Here is a 22,190-nt window from a genome sequence, read left to right as displayed (position 1 = left end):
CCCCGGCCACCTCATTTCCTGTCGCCTCATCAGTTAAGTGAGGGCTGGACCAGCATCCTCTCGGGGGCCTTCCTTGCCCTTAACACTCCCACATCTCTAACCCTCCCCAACACACTGTCTGTCCACCCGGAAGCAAGCTATTCTGGACTGAGGTAAGGGGACGCCCTCCCTCCTCGTTCCTCCCAGGTACGCACTAAAGCCCGTCCACTCCTTCCAACAGGTTTAGTTGAGAAACCTGAACTCACACACATTCCAAAACAATTTCATCTTTCTCTTTAGAAATCTCATTTCAGGGGCCGTGTATTAGCATGTTTTAGCCAGAGACACAAGACTTAATAATCTGTCTTAATGAAGTTCAGTTTAGGTCAAGCCCTTCTGATGAGGGCATGGAATCTTCCTTAGGGATATTTTCTGAGATGAGAAAAGAAGGTCTTTCGGAAAGTAGCTTGCATCCTCTTGCCTGCGGCCCTGACTCTTTCACCAGGATATTTGTATGGCTTTTAAAAGGGTCATAAGAGTGCTCGCTTCGGCAGCACATATACTAAAAGGGTGATAAGAAACAAAGATCCTACAACAGTCATCTGGAGCACCTTGGTGTGTTCAACATCCTTCAAAAATGGAATGTACATATTTGTAACTAGGTCAGGTCCCTGGTGGTAGTTCACTCACATTTCCTCTGGCTCAGTGGTACGTGGAAAATGGAGCTTCACTGGTCACTAGCCCCTGAATTAAAAGACCTCATAGGTTGGAAAAGCCTCATTGCCATTCTGGGAACATATTTGCTATTTGAATTTTAATGTCTTGCTTAGGCCCTGCATTGTAACCCTCCGACTGTCTTTGATACCCTCCTCTGCTTTCTGGATGGCAACTACAGGACTACTGTTGAGAATTTATGTTTGGCCGAAGAAACGGCAGCAGTGGGTGTAGAAATGTTGTGATCGAAGAAATGAGCAGAGATACTCTGAAAGAATAGAATAAAATCACCTACTCTGACTCTCTATTTCTTAATGAGCTAGTGCTCAGGTAGGTGTGACCTGCCTATGGCCCGTCAACAACAGAATGGAGTCTAGAACCCTAGATTCCTAGTCCAGTGCTTTTGCCAATACCACGCCACACAGAAATGGAGCAAGTTGCCTTAACTTCTCCATTTGGATTTTCCTGTAAATAGTTCTAATGATGAAAACATCTATTAGTATCTTCCTTGGGATGAATTAACCATTCCAGTTTATTGAGCACAAGTCAATGGAGCAAGGCTAAGAAAAAAAAATCCAAAAAATACCATCTAGAGCTTCAATAGATTTTTCAGATTTTTTTGCAATCTGCAAAGTAGCCTGTGGGGGAGGTAGTATCTCTCCTACAGATGTTTTGGGAATTCTCCTGGAATGCAAATAAATAGTATAGAATTTCATTCCCCTGTGGATTTACATATTTATTTAATAAATACATTTTAAAAGGACATTAGTATATTTCAATAGAATATTTTGACTGTATTTAAGGGGTGGGGGGAATCACAGTAATTTGCCTAGAAACCAATAACTACTTTCTAGAAGATATTAAGGACCTGAAAGTCATCTTTTATTTTTTTTCTCAGAAAAATTAAAATATGCTACAAACTTGTTTGGCCTCAAGAGGACTGACCCTAAGATAGCTCTTAGAAGCTTCTTGCACCTACTTACTGCACAATATGCTTTTGAATAATTCTGACCTGTGATAAACTAATTAAACAGGAGCTACGGGGGACTCAGGAAGATCAAAGTCTATTGACTAAATATTATACCTTTGTGGAGAGCTTAAAATACATTTTATTATTTATGAGACTAAAAATTATCCCAATGGTATATTTTTGTGAATTGAGATACTTGTTCATAGGTTCATGTGGATATCTCACTATTCGGCAATAGAAATAAATTTTCCTTGGAGGTATATTTTTGTCACTATGCATATTCCCCTCCTCCCTCCAGAAAACCCTGTGAAGAATAATGTGTCACACACAACTGTACACACTTATGTTTTACAACCTGCCAAGGAGCCATCCTTGAACAATATACAGGCAGACGGGCATGTGTTGATCCTCTTGTTCTCATCCTAAATGTTTGTTCATTTAACTAATAGCTATTAATCCAGTTAGGAGATATTATCACATTAACATGTGAGGGTAATATAATAGACATGGATTTCCTCTTTGGCTCCAAGTTTGTGCCAAGACTAACAAATTTTGATTTACTAGGGACCCTTAATGATAACACAGATTTCATTCTTCTGGGTCCTCATCTCATCCTACATACCTCCTTTTGCAAATAAATAGTGCCTTCCTCCACTGAACTGCAAATCATCCCAAGGGGATTTAGATAGAGGCAGCATCACCAATTTGTTGGCCATTAATATTCTGTACCCATCTATGAATAGGGAAAATAACAGATAAATAGGGATCCATGTGTGAGGTCAAATTCACTTGCCCACTCTCTTGGGCCTCATATTGGAGTCCTCTCACGCTCCTCAATAAACCAGTAAGAGTTATACATGAACCACAAATACTTCAGGGGTCTCCTTTACATTCAACAAAGGACTTTCTACTGTTAAGCCCCAGTTTTCCTCAAGCTTAGAGTTCAAGTTGGAGGAACTTGAAATATAGTAGGACAACCAGACAGATGTGCTGTTGCAATAGATAAGGAAACAAAGAACTCTGGAAACAGAAGAGTGCAGAGCCTTCTATCAAGATTTCTCAGTGCCCAGGGGAGGAAGAAACAGCGTAGGTGTGGAAAGTGATTCCAAAGAAAAAATACAAATTCTCAATTTTCCAATTTCCAAAGAATTTCTCAATTCTTCCATTGAGCATTAGGGTGGCAATGAGCCAGCCTTACTGATAAAAGGATGTCCCTGGGGAGCACTGGGCAGGGCCATAAAATGATTTCCATGGGCCCTATTTACTTTTGCTTTTGTGAGCCCCTCCCTCCATAAAAAAAATTAAAACTGTATTTTAAAACCATGTCGTTAAACAGATGAAAATGATGTTTGACCCTAAAAGTTCTTTTTTTCCCCTGATGTTAAAAGAAGTTAGGTCTTCAAAGTATTGTGGGCTCTAGACACTGGACCCACTGTGCCTGATGGTATGTAGGTTGGAACAATAACAGAAAACATTGAGAAACAGTGACCTAGTCTAACCCCCTTATTTACAAATGAAGCAAGAAGCCCAGAGATGAAGTGACTTGGAAACGCATGTAGCTTGTTAGTGGCAAAATACCGATTTGAATCCAGTTCTGCTGACACCACCCAAGGTTCTTTCTAGCATGCCTTTTCACTACACCATTATCTTGGCTTCCTTGGACACGTTCCACCACACCTAACACCACTGACCTTCATGGTCGTGAAATTCCTGATGCGGTCAAATTCAAACATGATCTCGATGTAACCACTGGGGGCACTTTCATTCCTCCAGCCCACATAGTCATAGCCCGGCCACACATGGTATTCGTGGGTCTGAGTGAAGTCGTCCAGGCCAGACACCCCATCTGTCAGCTGGCCCAACCCTTCAGTCATGCTGCTCAGGCCAAGGGAAGAGAAGGGAAAGGGAGAGAGGAACCTGGAATTAATCGCACATTCACAGAAGAGCTTTTATTCCCAGCTTCTTTACCCCGGGTTTTGTAAGAGTTGATTATCTTGAAGGTCGAAGGATTGTGAAAAATCCAGTATATTTTATAGTATTGATGCATGTATCCTGGCATCAATGGAGAACAAAGAATTTCATATAAATGAATTTTACAAAATACTCAATGCTTACTCCTTTAGTAGCAAAGCTTTTAAACAATATTTTATCATTTTATAAGAAAAGCTTTCTATAATCTATTGTATCCTTACCTATTCTTGTATACTGAATATAATATGTTTTTATATAATAATTCAGTATTATCAAATGCATTTGATTAATTAATCCATTAACGAGTAAATGAATGGATGGACGGATGCATAGAATGAACACTATAGTAGATATAGCACTTGACCATCACTCAGTAAATAGTCCCAGAGCTTGTTGGAAATTTTTCTGATTCTCCTTTGACTGTGTGTTATCATTTTTCAGTGACTCAATTCCAGAGAAGCCAGTCATGCCCTCTTCTACCCCACATCCAACAACCCAATTTGATGTCAAACTAAAGGGAGGAAAAAAGTAATCAGTGGCAAATTTAAATACTAATTTATATGTAATTTTAATTAAATTTGTAGAATACTAGATTCATGGAATAAAATGCATGAATTACATGAGGGTCTCAGGCATTGGATTTGGTCTTGTTTTCTAGCTTGGCAGGCTTTCCACTTCTGATTGTAAGGCTCTTCTTGATTGGTATATGGGATGATTGTGTATTTATGTTAATTTGGCTATTTCTTTTTGGATTTCTATTCTATTTGGCTTCTTTTTATGGAGACACAGAGCAAGAACTCTCCACTGGGACTTCTCTCTTCCTAAACTCTGCATTTCAAGCTCTAAACTCTAAGTCAGGAGTCTCCCAAATGAAGAGATTGGGATACACACCCTCAAGCAATAGTACATGTGCCCTTTGAGGTAATGTAAAAAGTTATCAATTCACACACAAAAAAAATAATTGAGTGATTATGCCAGCCTTACAGAAACACTTTTAAATTTATTTGTTCATTGACAAATGTTTGGCAAATTATAAAATTTGACTGGTCTTATCCACAGTGACCAGAGCCTGGATCTCCCTTCCAAGGATTTGCCATCTTTTTCTTCTCTCTACAGATCAGAAGGCTAGGAGAACATAAGATTACTTGCAATAAATATATTTCCCATTGTCCCCAGAACAATAAATCCCCATGAAACTTATGAAAAGCAACACAAATGAAAAGTTAATTTCTTTTAGTCAAAATTAAATCAAATGGGGATGGGTAAGGACAAAAACTTCCCCCGGTTTACTTCATATCTTTTAGAATTGTTAGAATTACTACAACAAGCATGTACTACTGCTGTAATTTTTTTAGTTAAAAAAATAACTTTTGCTACTAAAACTATCTATTCCCAAGACTCTGAATCAGGTACTTATACCTCATCATTCAGGCACACTCCAAAGAGATAACCCCACTACCTCAGTTACCAAGTGGAAGGTGATTGTGTCGAAATCTCTGCAATTATTCTTGACCTTTCCTCTGTTACCAGTACCTGCCTTATTTATCCATTTGAATATCCTGCCAGTCCCTTAAATTTATATCCCAAACTAAATCCATCACTATCTCTTTCTAAACTAAATCTTTCACCTAAGTTTCCCATTCCTGCCCATTATATTCTCTTTCATGCTCAGTGGCTCATTGAAAGTGCCTGGCACACCATATGTACCAAAATAGGACTGTTGATGAATAAATGCCATCCCCAAGGTTTCATCTACCTCTTTTACTCATTTACACCCAATCAGATTGCAAATGGTCCCTACGTGAATGTCTCCTCCTCCCGTTTTGGCCTTGGTCCTTCATTCTTTTCATCGGATAGAGATTGCAATTAGAAAATGTCCCTCATCACCTCTTCTTATCACTCACATCTAACCTTTGCGAGCTGCTTGATTAATCTGTCTAAAGCACAGTTCCAATCTTGTCCTTCCCCAGCTTTAAAAATCTTCAATGACTTGTTCTGTTGATGATTATGTTGATGGAGAAAAAACAACTCCTCCTCCTGGCCCTGACATTCAAGTTCCTCCAAAATATGACATCATCTTTCCAATCATGCTTCTCATCTACTATTTTGCTACATAAGTATGACTGGTGGTTAACTAAATGATTGATCTTTAGCAGTCATTCCCCTAAACTTTACAGTGTGATTCTTTTGTCATTATGCTATTCACTCTGCCTCAAATGCCATTTCAAGATTCTTTACCTGTGAAAGTTCCACCCATCGTTTGGGGCCCACTTCAGATTTCATCTATTCCATCATGTCTTTTCTGGTTTTCCAAATCAGATAAAAACTTACATGTATTTAGCACTTTACCTTTCCAAAATGCTTTTCTTATACATTTTTATCACTTAAGCAAACGGAAGTAACTTTGATGACATGAATCCAGGTGTTTTCACTCCCAGTGCTGTGCTTTCCTACCCTAGCTTACTCTTTCCTTTGAACCCCAGAGCACTCATAAGATATCTCTTACCCTTATGCTTGTATCACAGTAATTTATATCCTGGTTTAGTCCCCATTCCTAACTGTGAGCTTCTTAAAGGTAGGATACAGGACTTCTTTATATTTTTGAATACCTACCAAGTCTGGCCAAATTCACTGTAGGTAGCAACAGTGGATTAGCAAAGATTTATTAACCTAAAATGAATTCAACTGATCTCTGATTTTCTCTATGCCTTGAATAAATGCCGGTTAGGGAGCGGCTGAGTGAAATGATGCCCAGACAATTTAAGTGAACGGGGAGCAACAGTGACTAAGCAGATGGAAAGGAAGTAGCTGGAAATTGACTACTGGATGAGTCAGGTCTTCACTCAGGGGATGGCAGCTGGGGGGCAGGAGTTTATTCTTTACACTTAAAACAATGGAAGTGCTATAATCCCTCACTCCTCTTCCTGAGACTAATTTCATCCTCTGTCAACCACTAGAAACCTCTATCATCTAGTCTGAACCTAACCTCTCTCCCAGGCTCAATCTTTGCAGACAAAGACCAAGCTAAGAGAGAGAAGAGTGTCAAAGTGGACTAGAAGAATGGCAAGGCTCAGGGTGAAGTGAGATAGGTAGGAACATCTCTCATCCAACCCTAAATTCCTACTGTGTCTGATCAGTTTCCTCCACCATGGCCCATTTAAGGACTACCCACTGGCCCTTTCTGCTGCTCCCAGCTCGAGTTTCTGCTATAGTCAGGCCATTCCTGTCCTCAGCCCTGTTCCCTTTCCTCTGCTCCCTTCTACCTGCCTCCTCTACTCTAAATCATATCATCCTAGAAACTCTCCTTGTTTATCAAAAACCTTACGAGTCTCCTTTTCACGACTGCCAAAGCATTTACATTTATGGCGTTCATTCTTCCTGAACTTCTTGACCTGTCCAATTTAGTATACTTATAACTTCAATTCTTCTGGTCCTTTGTCTCCATAAGTAGGCCATTATTTGTGTTAGACCATATTTCCTGTTTTAAGGGTCAAAAAAATTATGGCTACCATACTTAGAACTATACCACAATTTCAGCTCTTGTTTTGTGTAATTTATTGTTTCCCCTGTCTTCCCAAACATAGGATCTAAGTTCCTTGCAAATAAAGAATCCCTATTTTGCTTCATCTACATTATTTCACAATGCCTAATACAGGGTCTAAATAAACACCAGTTGGTTGACTGGTTGATTAATTATTAATCCCAAGCCAAACTAAAATATTATTCTCTTCTAGTGGCCACTTTCCCATTCTGATGACCAAAGTTTCCCAGAATTTACCTGTACCCAACAGCTCCATCATAGACGGAATCATTCAGGTAAATGATGGAGCCTCCAGGGAGTACAAACTGCTGTCCAGCTGGAGCACTGTAAGACACCAAGCCATCTGCCAAAAGACACACAGATATGTCAGTGCCTTAGGAAGGAGAGGCAACTACTGCTCAGACCAACTATCCCAGGGAGCCACACGAGACTTCAAGGGTGCAATCTTGTTCAGTGTGTCTGCACAGGACTCAATCTGGGCACAAAGGGAGCACCACCAAGGAGCACTCCTCAGTGGCAGTCAGTGAAATGACTCAGAATGCATCATTTAGTGTATAGAGCACCAAGCCTTGGTGGAGGAACAATGTCCTTTCTTGACTCTAACCTAGAGGGAATCGCTTCACTCCAGAGATTCCTAATCCCATACCTTTCTGACTTGTCTGCCTTTATTTTCCAGGGGTTGGGGTTTTTAATAAGGTCTATAAGCTTTCTCTCTGGAGACCTACCTAGCCAGACACAGCCATAAAGCTCCACCCGCATGCACACATTCATGGAGTGGTCAGTGACTGGAATGAAGCGGACAAATCTGGCCACGATGGGTGGCTCCAAGTCCTTTAGGAAAATGTCATAGGGGTTACTATTCCCATCCAGCACCTGAGAAGAGAGAAGAGAAAGAGCGGGAAGATGCCTCATATGAGGTTATGCTGACTTTTCCTCATCACCCCTTTCATGGACCCTCTCTTTTGAATTGAAGGAGTAGAATGTATCCTTTCAGCTTTCTCAGCAGCCTTGCTATTCCTCCCGGTCCCCCCACCCTGCCCTCCCTCATCTTCGGTCACACATTGACAAGGGCATGCACATACCTATAAGACAGCCTGTGTACTTCCTCTTCTAGCCTAAGTCAAAATATGGTCCTGGACATCTCAGGGTCTGGATGTCTCTTCTTCCTACCTGTTTCCCATGCCGGTTCCGCCAAGAGATCCAGCGAGTGCCATCCCGACTGTAATTGATCTTGTACATGGGGGCAAACTCAATGCCATGGCCCCCAGCATGGCGCCCTTGGGTCCCCACCAGAGTGATAAAGTGCAGGGTGTGCAAGTCAATCTGTAGGAACTCCTTCAGGTCATCGGGTTCCACTGGAACCTCAGGGCACCAGGCTCCATCCCCTTCTTCTGAATCCAGCCTTGAGACATGGGGGTTGGAGAGACAGAGAGGAACCATGACACTAGAGTTATTTACCAATCCACAGCAAGAAGCTGCCCCATCCTGAGGGGAGAGAGCAGGCTGGGACCCGACTCTGAAAAGACTCTTCGGTTCTCCCCTCTGGCCTGACTGCCACCACCTGTGGTCAGTCCCCTGTCTCCGGGGCACTATGAAACCCAGAGAGACACTTACCACCAGGGCCTAGAGGCCTTCAGATCAGATGTAGTCTTTATTTCTCATCCTGATTTAAAGACCTCAAGGGAAGTGAAACCCGTTCTACCCTATATTACCCCATGAGTCATTTTACCACCCCCTTCCACTTTCAGTCCCAGCAGAACAAGGGTGGCCACCCCTTGCCTGGATATGAAGCTATAGGAAGGAGGAAAGAGGGATCATAAGATCCCCAGTGTGGGCTATGTAATGCAGTGGAATTTTAACCAACAGGATGGGCATGGCAGCCCAGCAAAAAGCCATGGGAACCCATGATGAGAGTGAGGGGTAGGAGTGCATTAGGGGAGTAGTAAATAATCTGGTTTCATTTTATTACCTCCAAGCTGAGCTATCAGTGAGCAAAATTGTGAAATCAGCATAAGGCTTATTTTGGGAGCCTCTTACCACTTTCCCTCTTCCCTAGAATGTGCCTTTTCTCACAGATGTCACCTACTCATTGCTGTTCTCGCCCAACCCCACCAACCATCACTCTCACCTTTCACATACTAAGAAATTATGGGGAAGATTTACTAAGGCTGCTTTTCTTATGGGTGATTCCATCTTAACAGAAATCAACACTTTACAACAAAAGAATTAGATTCCAGGAGGAGGAGGATTATGCCCTCACAAGCAGAGTAGTTTTTGACACGGGGGTTCACTGCTTTAGAGGACCCCTGCTATTAGGCCACTAGGAACCCACCATACTCTTTATGGATGAGGATGACCCTTCTATGAGGTATCGTTGAGAGAAGGGAAGAATTTATTGGAGGCCTCAGTATATGCTTAAAGCCTTGATGCTTTGCACTGTGAGTGATGTTTCACAGACACCCACTAAGAAGAGGACCGGGTCTCCTAGCTCCCAGTGTCCTACCTCATCTGCACCTCCCTACCTACCACTGTCGCCAGCTTCCTGCAGTTGCTCATAGTGAGAAGGTGAGTAAAGCAAACCCATTGCACATCAATGAACCCATCTGTTGTGAGCAGTGCCGCGCAAGGCCCTGTGACTAGGATGGGGTTGCCAGACCAGCACATGGTGCCAAGCCCTGAATTCTCTTCCTGAAAACATACAGGACAGGTGCACTTGATGTCCTTCCCTCACGCCTACAGCTCCCACCAAATACCACCCTTCTTCCCCAGTCCCTTGAGTCAGAAAATGGATCCAACCCAGGACTCAGGCTTTCTTGGGGTATCCATCCTCACCTTCCATATTTGGCAGCTGTGGATTCTGACCACTGACTGGAAGCTGTGATGTCCTCATCTGGAATGTGGCCTCCTGACATTCCCAGGGGATAGCGGCATATGGCTGGACCAAGAGAAACCAAAGAAAAATAGAGAGGAAATACTTTTCTTTTTATTTCCAAAGATTCCCTGCCCCTTGTAGGGATAACATAATTGATTATTGGACAGGGAAACAGAGGACTTAAATTTTCCAAAGTCTTTCTATGACCCCAGTTTGATCACCCTGACTCAGCCTTTTCTCCCTGGCCCTGCCTCCAAACTTACTAGCATCCAATCCCTTGAGCACTGACCTTCAGCCACACCTATCTTTTGGTCCAAAATTTGACAAGTAATGTAATATAATGCAGTGTGCTGATTTATCCTTTTATTTGGTAATAAGCCCATGGCCCATCCCCATTCTCCTCTTAGCAGATGTGCACTTCTAATCAGTTTCCCAACTGTGCTGAATCATCCTCACAGTCACCAGGTACCACCTGTGACCCAAAACATTCTTTTTTCTAGGTAGCCGATTGCACAAAATTATGGCACGAAGCCAACAAACTCTCCTATGAAGGGACTGAACACCTAGCTTTGGCCCCCATCAGCACCCTGTTTTGGCCTCTGGCTAAAAATAATAGCCTCTGAGAAGGATTTCCACCTCTAGCCAAGACAGAGTAGCAGGAACCAGACTTACTCTCCTGGGTGAAACAACCAAAAAAATGAACAAAGTATACAAAAGACTGGGTTTCAATACAACGAATATCAGACAACAAAGGACGGGGAACAAAAAAGATGAGTCCTACAGTGGCACCAGCTTACTGCTGTGACAGAGTCAGGCTGTAGCACAGTGAGTGAGAACTCAGACAGCGTCTAAAGGATTCCCCAAATCAAGGAGACAAAGAAGAGTCTGGAGAGGCCACGGGGATCTAGGGTTGCCAGAGAAATACAGGATTCCTAGTTAAACTTTAATTTCAGATAAATAATGAGTCATTTTTTAGTGTAAATATGTACGATGCAATTTTAAAAGTAGCAGGTGTGTAAAGAAGAGAACTAGAACCTCTAAGTGAGAAAAAAATCAATCAATTGAAACTGATTCAGAACTTATATAGAAGTTAGAATTTAAGAAGAGGACTATTAAAACAGTTATAACTATACTGTACATGTTCAAAAATACAAGGTCAGCCACTGTGGGAAACAGTGTGGAGGTTCCTCAAAAAATTTAAAAAATAATTACCATATGATCCAGTAATTCTACTACTGGGTATTTACCCAAAGAATATGCAAACACTAATTTGAAGAGATATATGCACCCATATGTTTATTGCAGCATTTCTTACAATAGACAAGATATGAAAGCAGCCCAAGTGTCCATCGACTGATGAATGGCTAAAGAAGAAGTGTTGAAATATTACTCAGCCATAAAAAGAATGCACTTGCGACAACATGGATGGACCTAGAGGGTATAATGCTAAGTGAAATAAGTCAGAGAAAAGCAAATACCATATGATTTCACTCATATGTGGAATTTAAGAAACAGAACAAATGAACAAACAAATCTTAAAAAGAGAGAGAGACAAACAAAAAAAAAGTCTCTTAAATGCAGAGGACAAACTGGTGGTTGCCAGAGGGGAGGCAGGTGGGGAAGATGGGTGAAACAGATTAAAAGGATCAAGAGTACACTTATCTTGATAAGCATTGAGAAATGTTGAATTGTTGGATCATTATATTGCACACCTGAAACTAATATAACACTGTATGTAATTATACTTGAATAACAATAATAACAGAAAAATAAAAATATAAGGAGAGCTATAGGTGATATAGAAAGGATATATATCAAGCTTGACTGTGTGAGAAAATGCACTGGATAAGATTAAAGGAAGATCACACATTAAAGAAAAGATTGGTGAACTTAAAGACAGCAATAGAAATTATCCAAAATGAAACTGACAGAAATTGATCAAAAAAATCAATGAATCAATCAACAAAAAAATAGAATATTAGTAAGTTCTGGAACAATTTCAAACATCCTGATACACATGTAAATGGATTCCTTAAAGAAGAGAAGAGAGGAAGACAAAAAAAGTATTTGAATAAAACATGGTGGAAATTTTTTTCTAATTTGATGAAACTACAAACCCAAGAAGCTCAATGACCTGAAGCACAAGAAACATGAAGAAAATTACACTGGAGTACATCATAATCCAACTGCTTAAAACAGGTGATAAGGAGAAAAGTTTTTAAGCAGCTAGAGGAAAAGAACACATTATGAACAGAGGACCAAAGATAAAAATGACAGCAAATGTCCCATTGGAAACGGTAATTACATAGTAAATATGTAAGATGAGTTTTAATGTTATTTACATCTCTTTAAATGGTGATTGACTATTTAAACAAAAACAGTAACAATATACTGTGGGGTTTATAATATATATAAAAATAAAATACATGAAAACAATAGCATAAGGGCTGAAAAGGGAAAAATGAAAGTTATCCTGTTGGAAGATTTTTATACTATATGTGAAGGGATATAATATCACTTAAAGATAGACTTTATTTAATTAAAGATGTACATGACAAATCCTAAAGCAAGCACCTAAATAAAATTTTCAAAAAGATTTATAGCTAATAAGTCAACAAGAGATAAAATGGAATAAAAAAATTCAATTCACTGAAAAGAAGGCAGAAAACCACAGATAAATTACAAGGATGAAAAAAGATATACCATGAAAACTTTATTTTTTAAAAAAAAATTTATTTATATATTTGAGAGAGAAAGAAAGAGAGAGGGAACACAAGCAGGGGAAGTGGGAGAGGGAGAAGCAGGCTTCCCGCTGAGCAGGGAGCCCGATGTGGGGCTCAATCCCAGAACCCTGGGATCATGACCTGAGCTGAAGGCAGACGCTTAATGACTGAGCCACCCAGGAGCCCTGAAAACTTTATTTAAAAAAAAAGCTGGATCACAGCTTTGTAATATAGCTTGAAATCGGGCAACGTGATGCCCCCAGCTTTGTTTTTCTTTTTCAACATTTCCTTGGCGATTCGGGGTCTTTTCTGATTCCATACAAATTTTAGGATTGTTTGTTCCAGCACTTTGAAAAATGTCATTGGAATTTTGATCGGGATGGCATTGAAGGTATAGATTGCTCTGGGTAGCATAGATATTTTAACAATGTTTATTCTTCCGATCCATGAGCATGGAATATTTTTCCATCTTTTTGTGTCTTCTTCAATTTCTTTCATGGGTGTTTTGTAGTTCCTAGAGTATAGATCCTTTACCTCTTTGGTTAGGTTTAGTCCGAGGTATCTTATGGTTTTTGGTGCTACTGTAAATGGAATCGTTTCTCTAATTTCTTTTTCTACAGTTGCATTGTTAGTGTATAAGAAAGCAACTGATTTCTGTGCATTGATTTTGTATCCTGCCACATTACTGAATTGCTGTATGAGTTCTAGTAATTTGGGGGTGGAGTCTTTTGGGTTTTCCACATAAAGTATCATGTCATCTGCGAAAAGAGAGAGTTTGACTTCTTCTTTGCCAATTTGAATACCTTTTATTTCTTTTTGTTGTCTGACATTAGGAGAAGGAAGGGAAAAATGGGGGGGAGGAATTGGAGGGAGAGATGAACCATGAGAGACTATGGACTCTGAGAAACAAACAGGGTTTTAGAGGGGAAGTGGGAGGGGGGATTGGTTAACCCAGTGATGGGTATTAAGGAGGGCACGTACTGCATGGAGCACTGGGTGTTATATGAAAACAATGGATCGTGGATCACCACATCAAAAACCAATGATGTATTGTATGGTGACTAACATAACATAATAAAATTAAAAAAAAAAAAAAAAAAGCTGGAGTGGTTATATTAATGCCAGACACAACAGATTTTAAGAGAAGAAATAAAGATGGTATTTCACAATGATAAAGGGGTTAGTTCATCAAGAACACATGACAGTCCTAAGTATTTATGCACATAACAGAGCTTCACAACAAATGAAGCAAAAAAAAAAAAAAAAAAAAAAAAGACTGCAGGGAAAAACAAACAAAACTACAATTATAGTTGGAGATTTCAACACTTACATGTCAATAATTGGTAAAACAGGTGGACAAAAATATCAGTAAGGAAATTGAAGAGTTAAACAACATTATCCACTAGTTTTACCTAACTGACATTTATAGAACTCTACCCAACAAAAGAGTATACATTCTTTTAAAGTGCATATGTAACATTTACCAAGATAGACCATATTCTGAATCATAAAACAAGTCCCAACAAATTTTAAATATTCCAGTCATACAAAGTATGTTCTCTGTCATAACGCAATTACTATTTAGAAAAATAAATAATGGAAAGATATCTGGAAAATCCCCAAATATTTGCAAACTAAATAACACTCCTCTGAATATGCCATGGGTCAAAGGAGAAAGCAAAAGGGAAATTAGAAAGTATTCTGTACTGTAAGATAAAGAAAATATAAAATAACAAAATTTGTGGATACCACTTGAGAAGTACTTATGGGGAAAATTAACCACAGTAAAAGCCTATATTAGAAAAGAGGGAAGATCTCAAAACTTATGACCTCAGTTTTCACCTTCAGAAACCAGAAAAAGTAGAGCAAATAAAATACAAAGTAATTATAAGAAAGAAAATAATAGATATATTAGTAGAAATCAATGAAATAGAAAACAGAAAAACAACAGAGAAACTCTATAAAACCAAAAGCTGGTTCCTGGACAAGACTTAAAAAAAAAAAAGCAAAAAGAATCTCTATCCAGACTGACTGGAAGAGAAAAAAGAAAACACTACAAACATCAGGAATGTGGGAAGTTACCTAGTAACAGATATTACAGATGTTAAAAGTATAATAAGGGAATATTATAAACAGTTTTATGCCAACAATTTCAACAACTTAGATAAAATAGTCAAATTTCTTGAAAGATACAAACTACCAAAGCTTACTTATAAAGAAATATATAACCTGAATATCTCTTCATGTTCTAAAAAAATTAAACATATGGTCAACAACCTTTCTAAAAAAAAAAAAGAAAAAAACTCCAGGACAAGATGGCTTTACTGTTGAATTCTACCAAATATTTCAGAAAGAAAAAATACCAAGCACTCACAAACTCTTCCAGAAAATCAAAGAGGAGAGCCTATTTCCTCATTCATTCTATGAAATCAGCATTACTCAAATGGGATTTATTCCCAGGATGCAAGGGTGGTTTAATATTTGCAAAGCAATCAACATGCTACATTGCATCAACAAGAGAAAGGATAAAAACCATATGATCATTTCAACAGATGCAGAAAGAGTATTTGACAAAGTACAACATCCGTGATGTCATCTGGTACTTCCAGAAACAGTATGATGAAGCAAAACCATATACAGCTACTTTGGCAAGAATTATGACCATCTACACCACTAAAATACTTCTAGGTTCCTGTCCAGTGCATTTTCCAAGTCAAATTTGATTCAAGGGATGAATGTGGGATCTAGTATCATTTTGTCTATTCTGGTCAGATGTATAATTTCTCCACTTGAGGTGACAGGTTCTACAAATAATCATTATGCTTGAATCTCAAGCGTAATTCTGGGCTGTTTAGGAATGAAGCATCAAATTCTCAAATTCTAAACTCTCTGGAATGTGAAATTGAAGGGAGGAGTAGGGATGAGGAAATATTGATACAGGATGCCAATGAGGCCAAAATTACAATGAGTGAGGTCAATGAACATTTCAGAAATCACTCACAGGGTGTGCCCTCTCTTGTGGTCCACCCCTCCATGCCGTGGAGGCCATTCCCTGACTCAAAGCCTATGCTAACTGTTTTAGCCCTGGTGCTTAGTGCTTCTCAGTATCAGTGTCTTAATGGCAAGGAGAAGCTTCTAGACACCTTTATCCCACATACCACATGCCCCAGTCCAGTTTACCAGAACACTCACATTGGCATTTGGGACACAAGCCAGCTACTAATAAACTAGACCTTTGCTTTCCCTTTGTTATTGTTCCCTGTGTGTATATTTCCCTTGAGGACCTGCTAGGGAGGGGGCCTGGCTGGCCAAAGCAGGAAACCCCTGTTCCTTTGGCTATCATTCATGTCATGGTGCCCCCAATTGCTATCTTGACTCCTAAAATACAGTTCTTCACAGTTTTCAAAGTGGTGTCCCATTGTTTACATCTGGTTGACCCCCTGTGAAAACCCTATGTGGTAGATAGGGCATGTATTATTATTCTCATATTATACACGAGGAAACAAACCAGTTAAAGTCCCACAGCTATTAAGCAGTCCTGATCCAAAATTAGTCCCAATGTACCCGACAGACCCCCTCTGCCTTAACCACAGGTGCAACTCAATGCAGGCTCTCTCCCCCACGTGCCAGGCTGATGTGCAAGGCTCACAGCTTAGTAAGAGAGTTGGCCTCTGGGACCTTCCCTCCCTTCTGAAACCGGAGCTTTGTTCATGGATCCAGTCCTATCTCCATCCCCAGCATGATAATCTGCTTGTTTGCTTATTGCTTTCTGAGTCCATGTGGTTTTTGAGTTCCTATTTTCATTCATTCATTTATTCAGCAATTTTTTGGAGCACAATGGGAATATAGCCATAAACAAAACAAAGTGCCTTTTGTCAGAGTTTACATTCTAGTGTGGAGAAACAGACAACAGGCAAATAAATACGTAGATGAGAGAACAGGGTAAGTGTTGTGAAGAAAATTAAGTGTGGAAAGGAAATAGGTGCTCTTTCCTGTAAAAAGATAAGGAAGGCCTCTCAGATGAGGTGACTTTGAGCAGAGGCCTGAGTGGAGGAAGAGAGGGAGCCACATGATTCTTAGAGGGCAGGATGTTTCGTGGAAAGGGAACAGGAAGTCGAGAAAAGAGCCTTCTTGGTGGTTTCAGGTACAGCAAGGAGGTCGCACACCTGAAGTGGAAAGACTAGCTTAAATTATTATCCAGCATTCTCCTGCTGCCATGTAACAAACTTGGATGCAACTAAACCAAGCGTTTTTGAGAAAGAAGAGTACCAATTTTGGTAAATTCTCCTTCCTCCGATTTCCGACATTTTTAATATTTGTTTTCTAGCCCTAGGTACATAGTGCTTTGTCATAATTATTTGTGTGGAAATCTGATCTCCCCTGCAGATGGCAAACTTTTTGGAGAAAAAAAGGGGGGGCAGGAGGATTATATCTTATTCAATTTTATTTCTCAGTGCATATCTGGGGAGACAATAGGTGCTCATAATATTGATTGAAAAAAGAGATAGATATAGATTAGGAATAAGGATAAAGTTGAGTAAAATATGTCTCCCTGCAAACCTTACCCCCTGAACTATTCCATTTCAAACAACTCCATTCTGCCAATTACTTGAGCCAAAAATCTTGAGGCCATCCTTGAGTCCTTTCATACTCCATATCCACCCCATCAGCTGATAAGAAATCCTGTTAGCCACCCTAAAGAGTTCCCATAACCAATCTATTTCCCACTTATGCTGCTACCATTCTAGGCCAATCCACTGTCTCCTATCACCAGGAATAGAACAATAGTTTCCTATCCACACTTCCTCTGTCCGCCTTGTCCCATGTATCTATGAAAATATAAATCAGACCATGTAACTCTTCTGCTCATCACCCTCCAGGAATTTCCCACCTCATTCATAATAATATTCAAAATGCATGTGTGGTCTCCAGGGAGCTGAAGAGTTGGTCCCCAGCTGTCCTGGACCCCCATCCAGTGCACTTCCCCATCTGGCCACCCAGGCCTCCTTTCTGTTCCTCAAGTACACTAAGTACGCTTCTTCTTCTGGCATTGAAGTATTTAATTTAGTAATGGGAATAATCTGTGCAGGTTGAGGAAAGAGAAGTGAAAGACCATATTTCCTATTATTTTTCACACGTTAACATATCTGAAATCTGAATGCATCTTACAAGCAAATGGTGAGTCATTGCTTAACTGTCTGGGGGTTTTTTCTTAGAGTTACACAACGTAGTGAGACATGGTAGAGTCAGCAATGTCTTAAATTTAATGAAGTATAGTAATAACAGCATCCATTTAAAGGCATTTGTGGGGGAGGGAGGAGGTAACTGGGTGATGGGCATTAAGGAGGGCATGTGATGTAATGAGCACTGGGTATTATGTAAGACTGATGAATCACCTCTACCTCTGAAACCAATAATACATTTTATGTTAATGAATTGAATTTAAATAAAATAAAATAAGAGCATTTGTCAAGTATCAGACAATGTGGTATTTTCTCACTCATTACTTCATATTTCTCACCAATCACCCATCTATAGGTAAGAGTTTAAATAACAGCCCAAGGGGGTGCCTGGGTGAGACCAACTTTTGGTTTCGGCTCAGGTCGTGATCTCAGGGTCATGAGATCAAGCCCCATGTAGGGCTCTGTGCTGAGCGCAGAGTCTGATTGGAATTCTCTCTCCCTCTTCCTCTGCTCCTCCTGCTCATGCTCTCTCTCTCTCAAAATAAATAAATAAATCTTTTTTAAAAAACCTGCCCAAAGCCATTCATCAAGTAAGAACTAAGTCACTTTAGAATCTGACTCAAAAGACTGCCCTCTCGGCTACACAACCTCTGAAAATAAAGAGATTTCAAATCCACTCCGGGATCTAAGCAAAGTTCCCATCTTTGCTGGGTCTTAGTTTTCTCATGTGTAAAGCAAGGGAGCTGCATTAGATATTTTCCAAGGCAGGGGTTCCCTAAAGCAGTCCATGGACCAACTGCTCTAGAGTTGCTTGGGAAGGTTGTAGAACATCTGGTGTGAGCTCCCTCTTAGAGACTTGTCTTTGGGAGATCCGAAACTGCCCAGGAACCTGCGTATTTAAAAAATTTCCCAGGTGATTTTGCTGTGCAGCCAGGCTTGGGAACCACTGCTCCCAGGTCCCTCCAGCCTGGACACATGATGACTCTCTGGGGCCATTCCAAAGTCCAGAGACACCCACATTCACAGTCCTACTGGGCTTTCATTCCTGGCTATCATGCGTCTCCAGTCACTGGGCCACAAGTGTAGTGAGAACTTCTGTTTCTCGGAACATCTAAAGTAAACCAGAAATGGGGAAAGAGGGTCGCATGGGGTGAGTCATGATATTTTTGCAAATAACTTCTCCACCAAGGCACTGCTGATCCTGGGAACAGCAACCAGGAAGTTTTAACAGAGCTGCTGTAGCAGAGCTGCCTTTATGAAACGTGTTGATAGCTGCCGGGCTCAGGAATCCTGTCTATTTTGTGTTCTGACTGTAACTATGTAGGTACTTTCCACATTTAACAAAGAAAGGGCAGGAAAGAGAGGGAGCGAGATCCCACCTAGAATACTCCATTTGGTGTCGGAGGAGCACCTGCTCCGCCCCACCCCTCGGGCTCTTTGCTCCCTTATCTACTACGGTGTTTGGGATGCAATCCTCCAAGTGTGCTCGGGGACCAGCGGCACTGCCACCACCTGGGAACTTGGTACAAATGCAAAGCCTCAGTCCCCACCCCGGACCGACAGAATCACTCCGAGGGGGGAGCCCAGCCAACTATGTGGTCACCAGCCCTCCAGGTGACTCTGATGCAGCCCCAGTTTCATAACTGGAAGAACTGGGGGATGAAAGGAGACTTCAGTTCTCCACATGAAAAAAAACCACAGTTCTAACTCTGTCGGTGTGCCCCTCCTCCCCGTCCTCTCCAGCCCTTGCTTCACACAGCCCCGTGTGGACAGCAGTGGCAACACCATGACGAGAACTGGAAGGCCTCCCTGAGCCGTGGCACACGTGGCTCTGAACCTCTGCCTGGGGACCAGGACAGGAAGGACAGATGACACGTTTATTCCTGCGAGGAGGCAGCTGAGGAGTGAGAAGTAAACCTGCCTTTGGGAGTCAGTCATCCAGTCAATTAGCGAATCCCACAACTCCTACTTCCCGCAAATTTCTTGAGTCCAGCTATTTGTCTCCTCTCCATGCCTCCCATGCAGGGCCCAACCTCCACCACCTCAGAGCTGAACTACTATAATGCCTTCTAGCTCTTCTTCCTAGTTCCTCTACCAACCCTTCTCCACACAGCAGCCCAAGAGAGCTTCCTAAAACCTTATTCTGACAGGAACCTTCTAACCGCTTTCCAAACTTCCTGGGACAGTGTGGTCCATGAGGTCTGCGGGATCGGGCCTCAGCCTACCTCTCCAGCCTCACCTTGGGCTATCCATACAACTCTGCTCTCTAGAACCCAGCACATTGGTCTCATCTCAACTTCACAAATGCACAAAGTACCTTCCAGCCTCAAGATCTCTCTGTATGTCCTGTTCCCTTTACCCGGAATGTTCTTCCCTTCCCCTCCCTTACCTGCTGACTCCTACTCATCCTCCAGCTCTCAGAGAATTCCTCTGAGCCCTTGGGGAAATTAGGAATCTCTGTTACATGCTCCTATAATGCACTGGTTCCCTTTTTAGTGTTCCTCACACTTGTAATACAAATAATTATTTGTTTAATTTTGGTCTCTCCACTAAACAGTAAGTGTCATATGGCCAGGGAGACTGTCTATCTTTCTCTCTGTTGTTTCCCTAATTTCTAGTAGGGTGTCTGGCATTAACTGAGTGCTCAGTAAATATCTGTTAAAAAAGCAATAAAAGAAGAGTTTTCTGTTGTTCATAATTATGGGGCTTAAAAACAGAGACCTGGGAAATCAGGCAAGGGTAGCCCTGACTAATGATGTTTAACCAGCCAATAAACACATAAGACTTCCTGGTAATTCCAGGTCATTACATATCTATTGCAACCCATCTTTTTGTTCATGTATTGATTTAACGAATGTATGTATTTAATGTCAATGTTAATTTATTTAATGTTCATGAATTTATCTAACAAATAAGTTCCTAATCTGAAGATACAGTATTGAACAGGACAGATAAAATGACTTAGCCCATGGATCTTACATTCTGGTAGAGGAGAGAGACAAAAGGCAATAGATTTTTAATAATCAAATAGGCAATCAAACTGTCTATTTGACCATAGCTATTATTAGTTGGTACTATTTCAGACAGTATGACAAAACTATGGAAAAACACTAAAATATGATGGGGAGATAAAAGAGGTGGGTGGGGGTTCTTTTGGATAACAACCTTCACCAGAGATTTTCTAGTTCCCTTGTCCTTGTTTACCTCCTTATTGAAGCTGTAAGCAATTTTGAGAATTGTAATCATGTCAGATTCTTCCTTTTCCTCCTCAGCAACTGCGAACACATAGTGCCCATTAGATGCTCAATACACATGTGGCAAATAAATAAGTAAGCAAAAGGGTAGAGGGATGGATGGATGGTTGGATGGATGGATGGATGGATGGATACAAGGCTGGATGAATGGAGAGCTCACATGTGTTGAACTCTCAAGGGCAGGTGCTGTGACTGATTCATGTCTCCAGAAATGATTTATTTCTTAACCATCTCCAAACGACAGCAAGCAGTAGGGATGCTCTTTCAAGGGCTTTGTGGGTATTTGCATGAGAGGAAGAGAAGCTCTGGCATGAATATTAGTCAATGGACGCTGGATAACTGTCCAACAAGCTGCACTAAGGAGGGATCCCCAAACTTCGGTGACAAGAGGCACAGAAGATAGGAAAAGAGGTGGGAATCACACTGTATGCCTTGATGAGGATCCCCAGCTCAATGCCAGAGCAAGGCTCTGAGCCACAGGTATCACAAACCTTCTTCAGACAATGGGAGTGGGTCTGGAGGTCTAGATGTTGGGACCAAAGAATATAAGGATAAGGATGAGGAATTCAGAGATAAGGGCCAGAAAAACAGCCATTAGGCAAAGTTTCTTGGTGAATCAGTATTCCCAGGGGCCTCGGAGAAAGGGCATAGGAAAATAGACAAGCTGATCTTGGATGGCCTTTCTCATCCTAGTGGGTCTTTGGAACAGGATAAGCCTTGGCCCAGGGCAACCAACGTGGCACTTCTCAGCAGTACCACTGTGGTTTTCCTATTGAGTATGCCTATTTTTGGTAAACTCCTTCTGTGGAAGGGATCCCAGCCAATAGCAAAGACTCAGAGTGCCAAGTCCTAAATGTCAGGCCCCCTTGCTTTTCCCCAAGCCCACTTCATTTTTTATCAGATCCCATCCATGTGTCTCTGAACTCCACATTACGAAAGATAGGGAAGCATGAAAAGGCAGAGAATAGCAAGAGAAGAGACCG

At 41.0% G+C, this 22,190-nt stretch overlaps 1 protein-coding gene across 4 annotated transcripts in view; it reads right to left on the bottom strand.

Annotated features, from left to right (window-relative positions):
- DDR2 (discoidin domain receptor tyrosine kinase 2) overlaps positions 1-22,190 on the bottom strand; it is a 189,050-nt gene that overhangs the window by 25,237 nt on the left and 141,623 nt on the right. For all 4 annotated transcript variants that reach the window (XM_032422046.1, XM_032422047.1, XM_032422045.1 and 1 more), the window contains 5 exons: positions 10,008-10,110; positions 8,346-8,577; positions 7,901-8,048; positions 7,413-7,518; positions 3,355-3,538 (listed from right to left, as the gene is read on the bottom strand). In XM_032422046.1, the coding sequence (XP_032277937.1) occupies positions 3,355-3,538; positions 7,413-7,518; positions 7,901-8,048; positions 8,346-8,577; positions 10,008-10,110 (773 nt within the window). The remainder of the gene's footprint in view (positions 1-3,354; positions 3,539-7,412; positions 7,519-7,900; positions 8,049-8,345; positions 8,578-10,007; positions 10,111-22,190) is intronic.

This window comes from Phoca vitulina, unplaced genomic scaffold, assembly GCF_004348235.1.
Source record: "Phoca vitulina isolate PV1807 unplaced genomic scaffold, GSC_HSeal_1.0 scaffold26, whole genome shotgun sequence".
NCBI lineage: Eukaryota > Metazoa > Chordata > Mammalia > Carnivora > Phocidae > Phoca > Phoca vitulina.
Note: the sequence above shows the minus strand (reverse complement) of the source record. Positions and strands in the feature narration are given on the sequence as shown.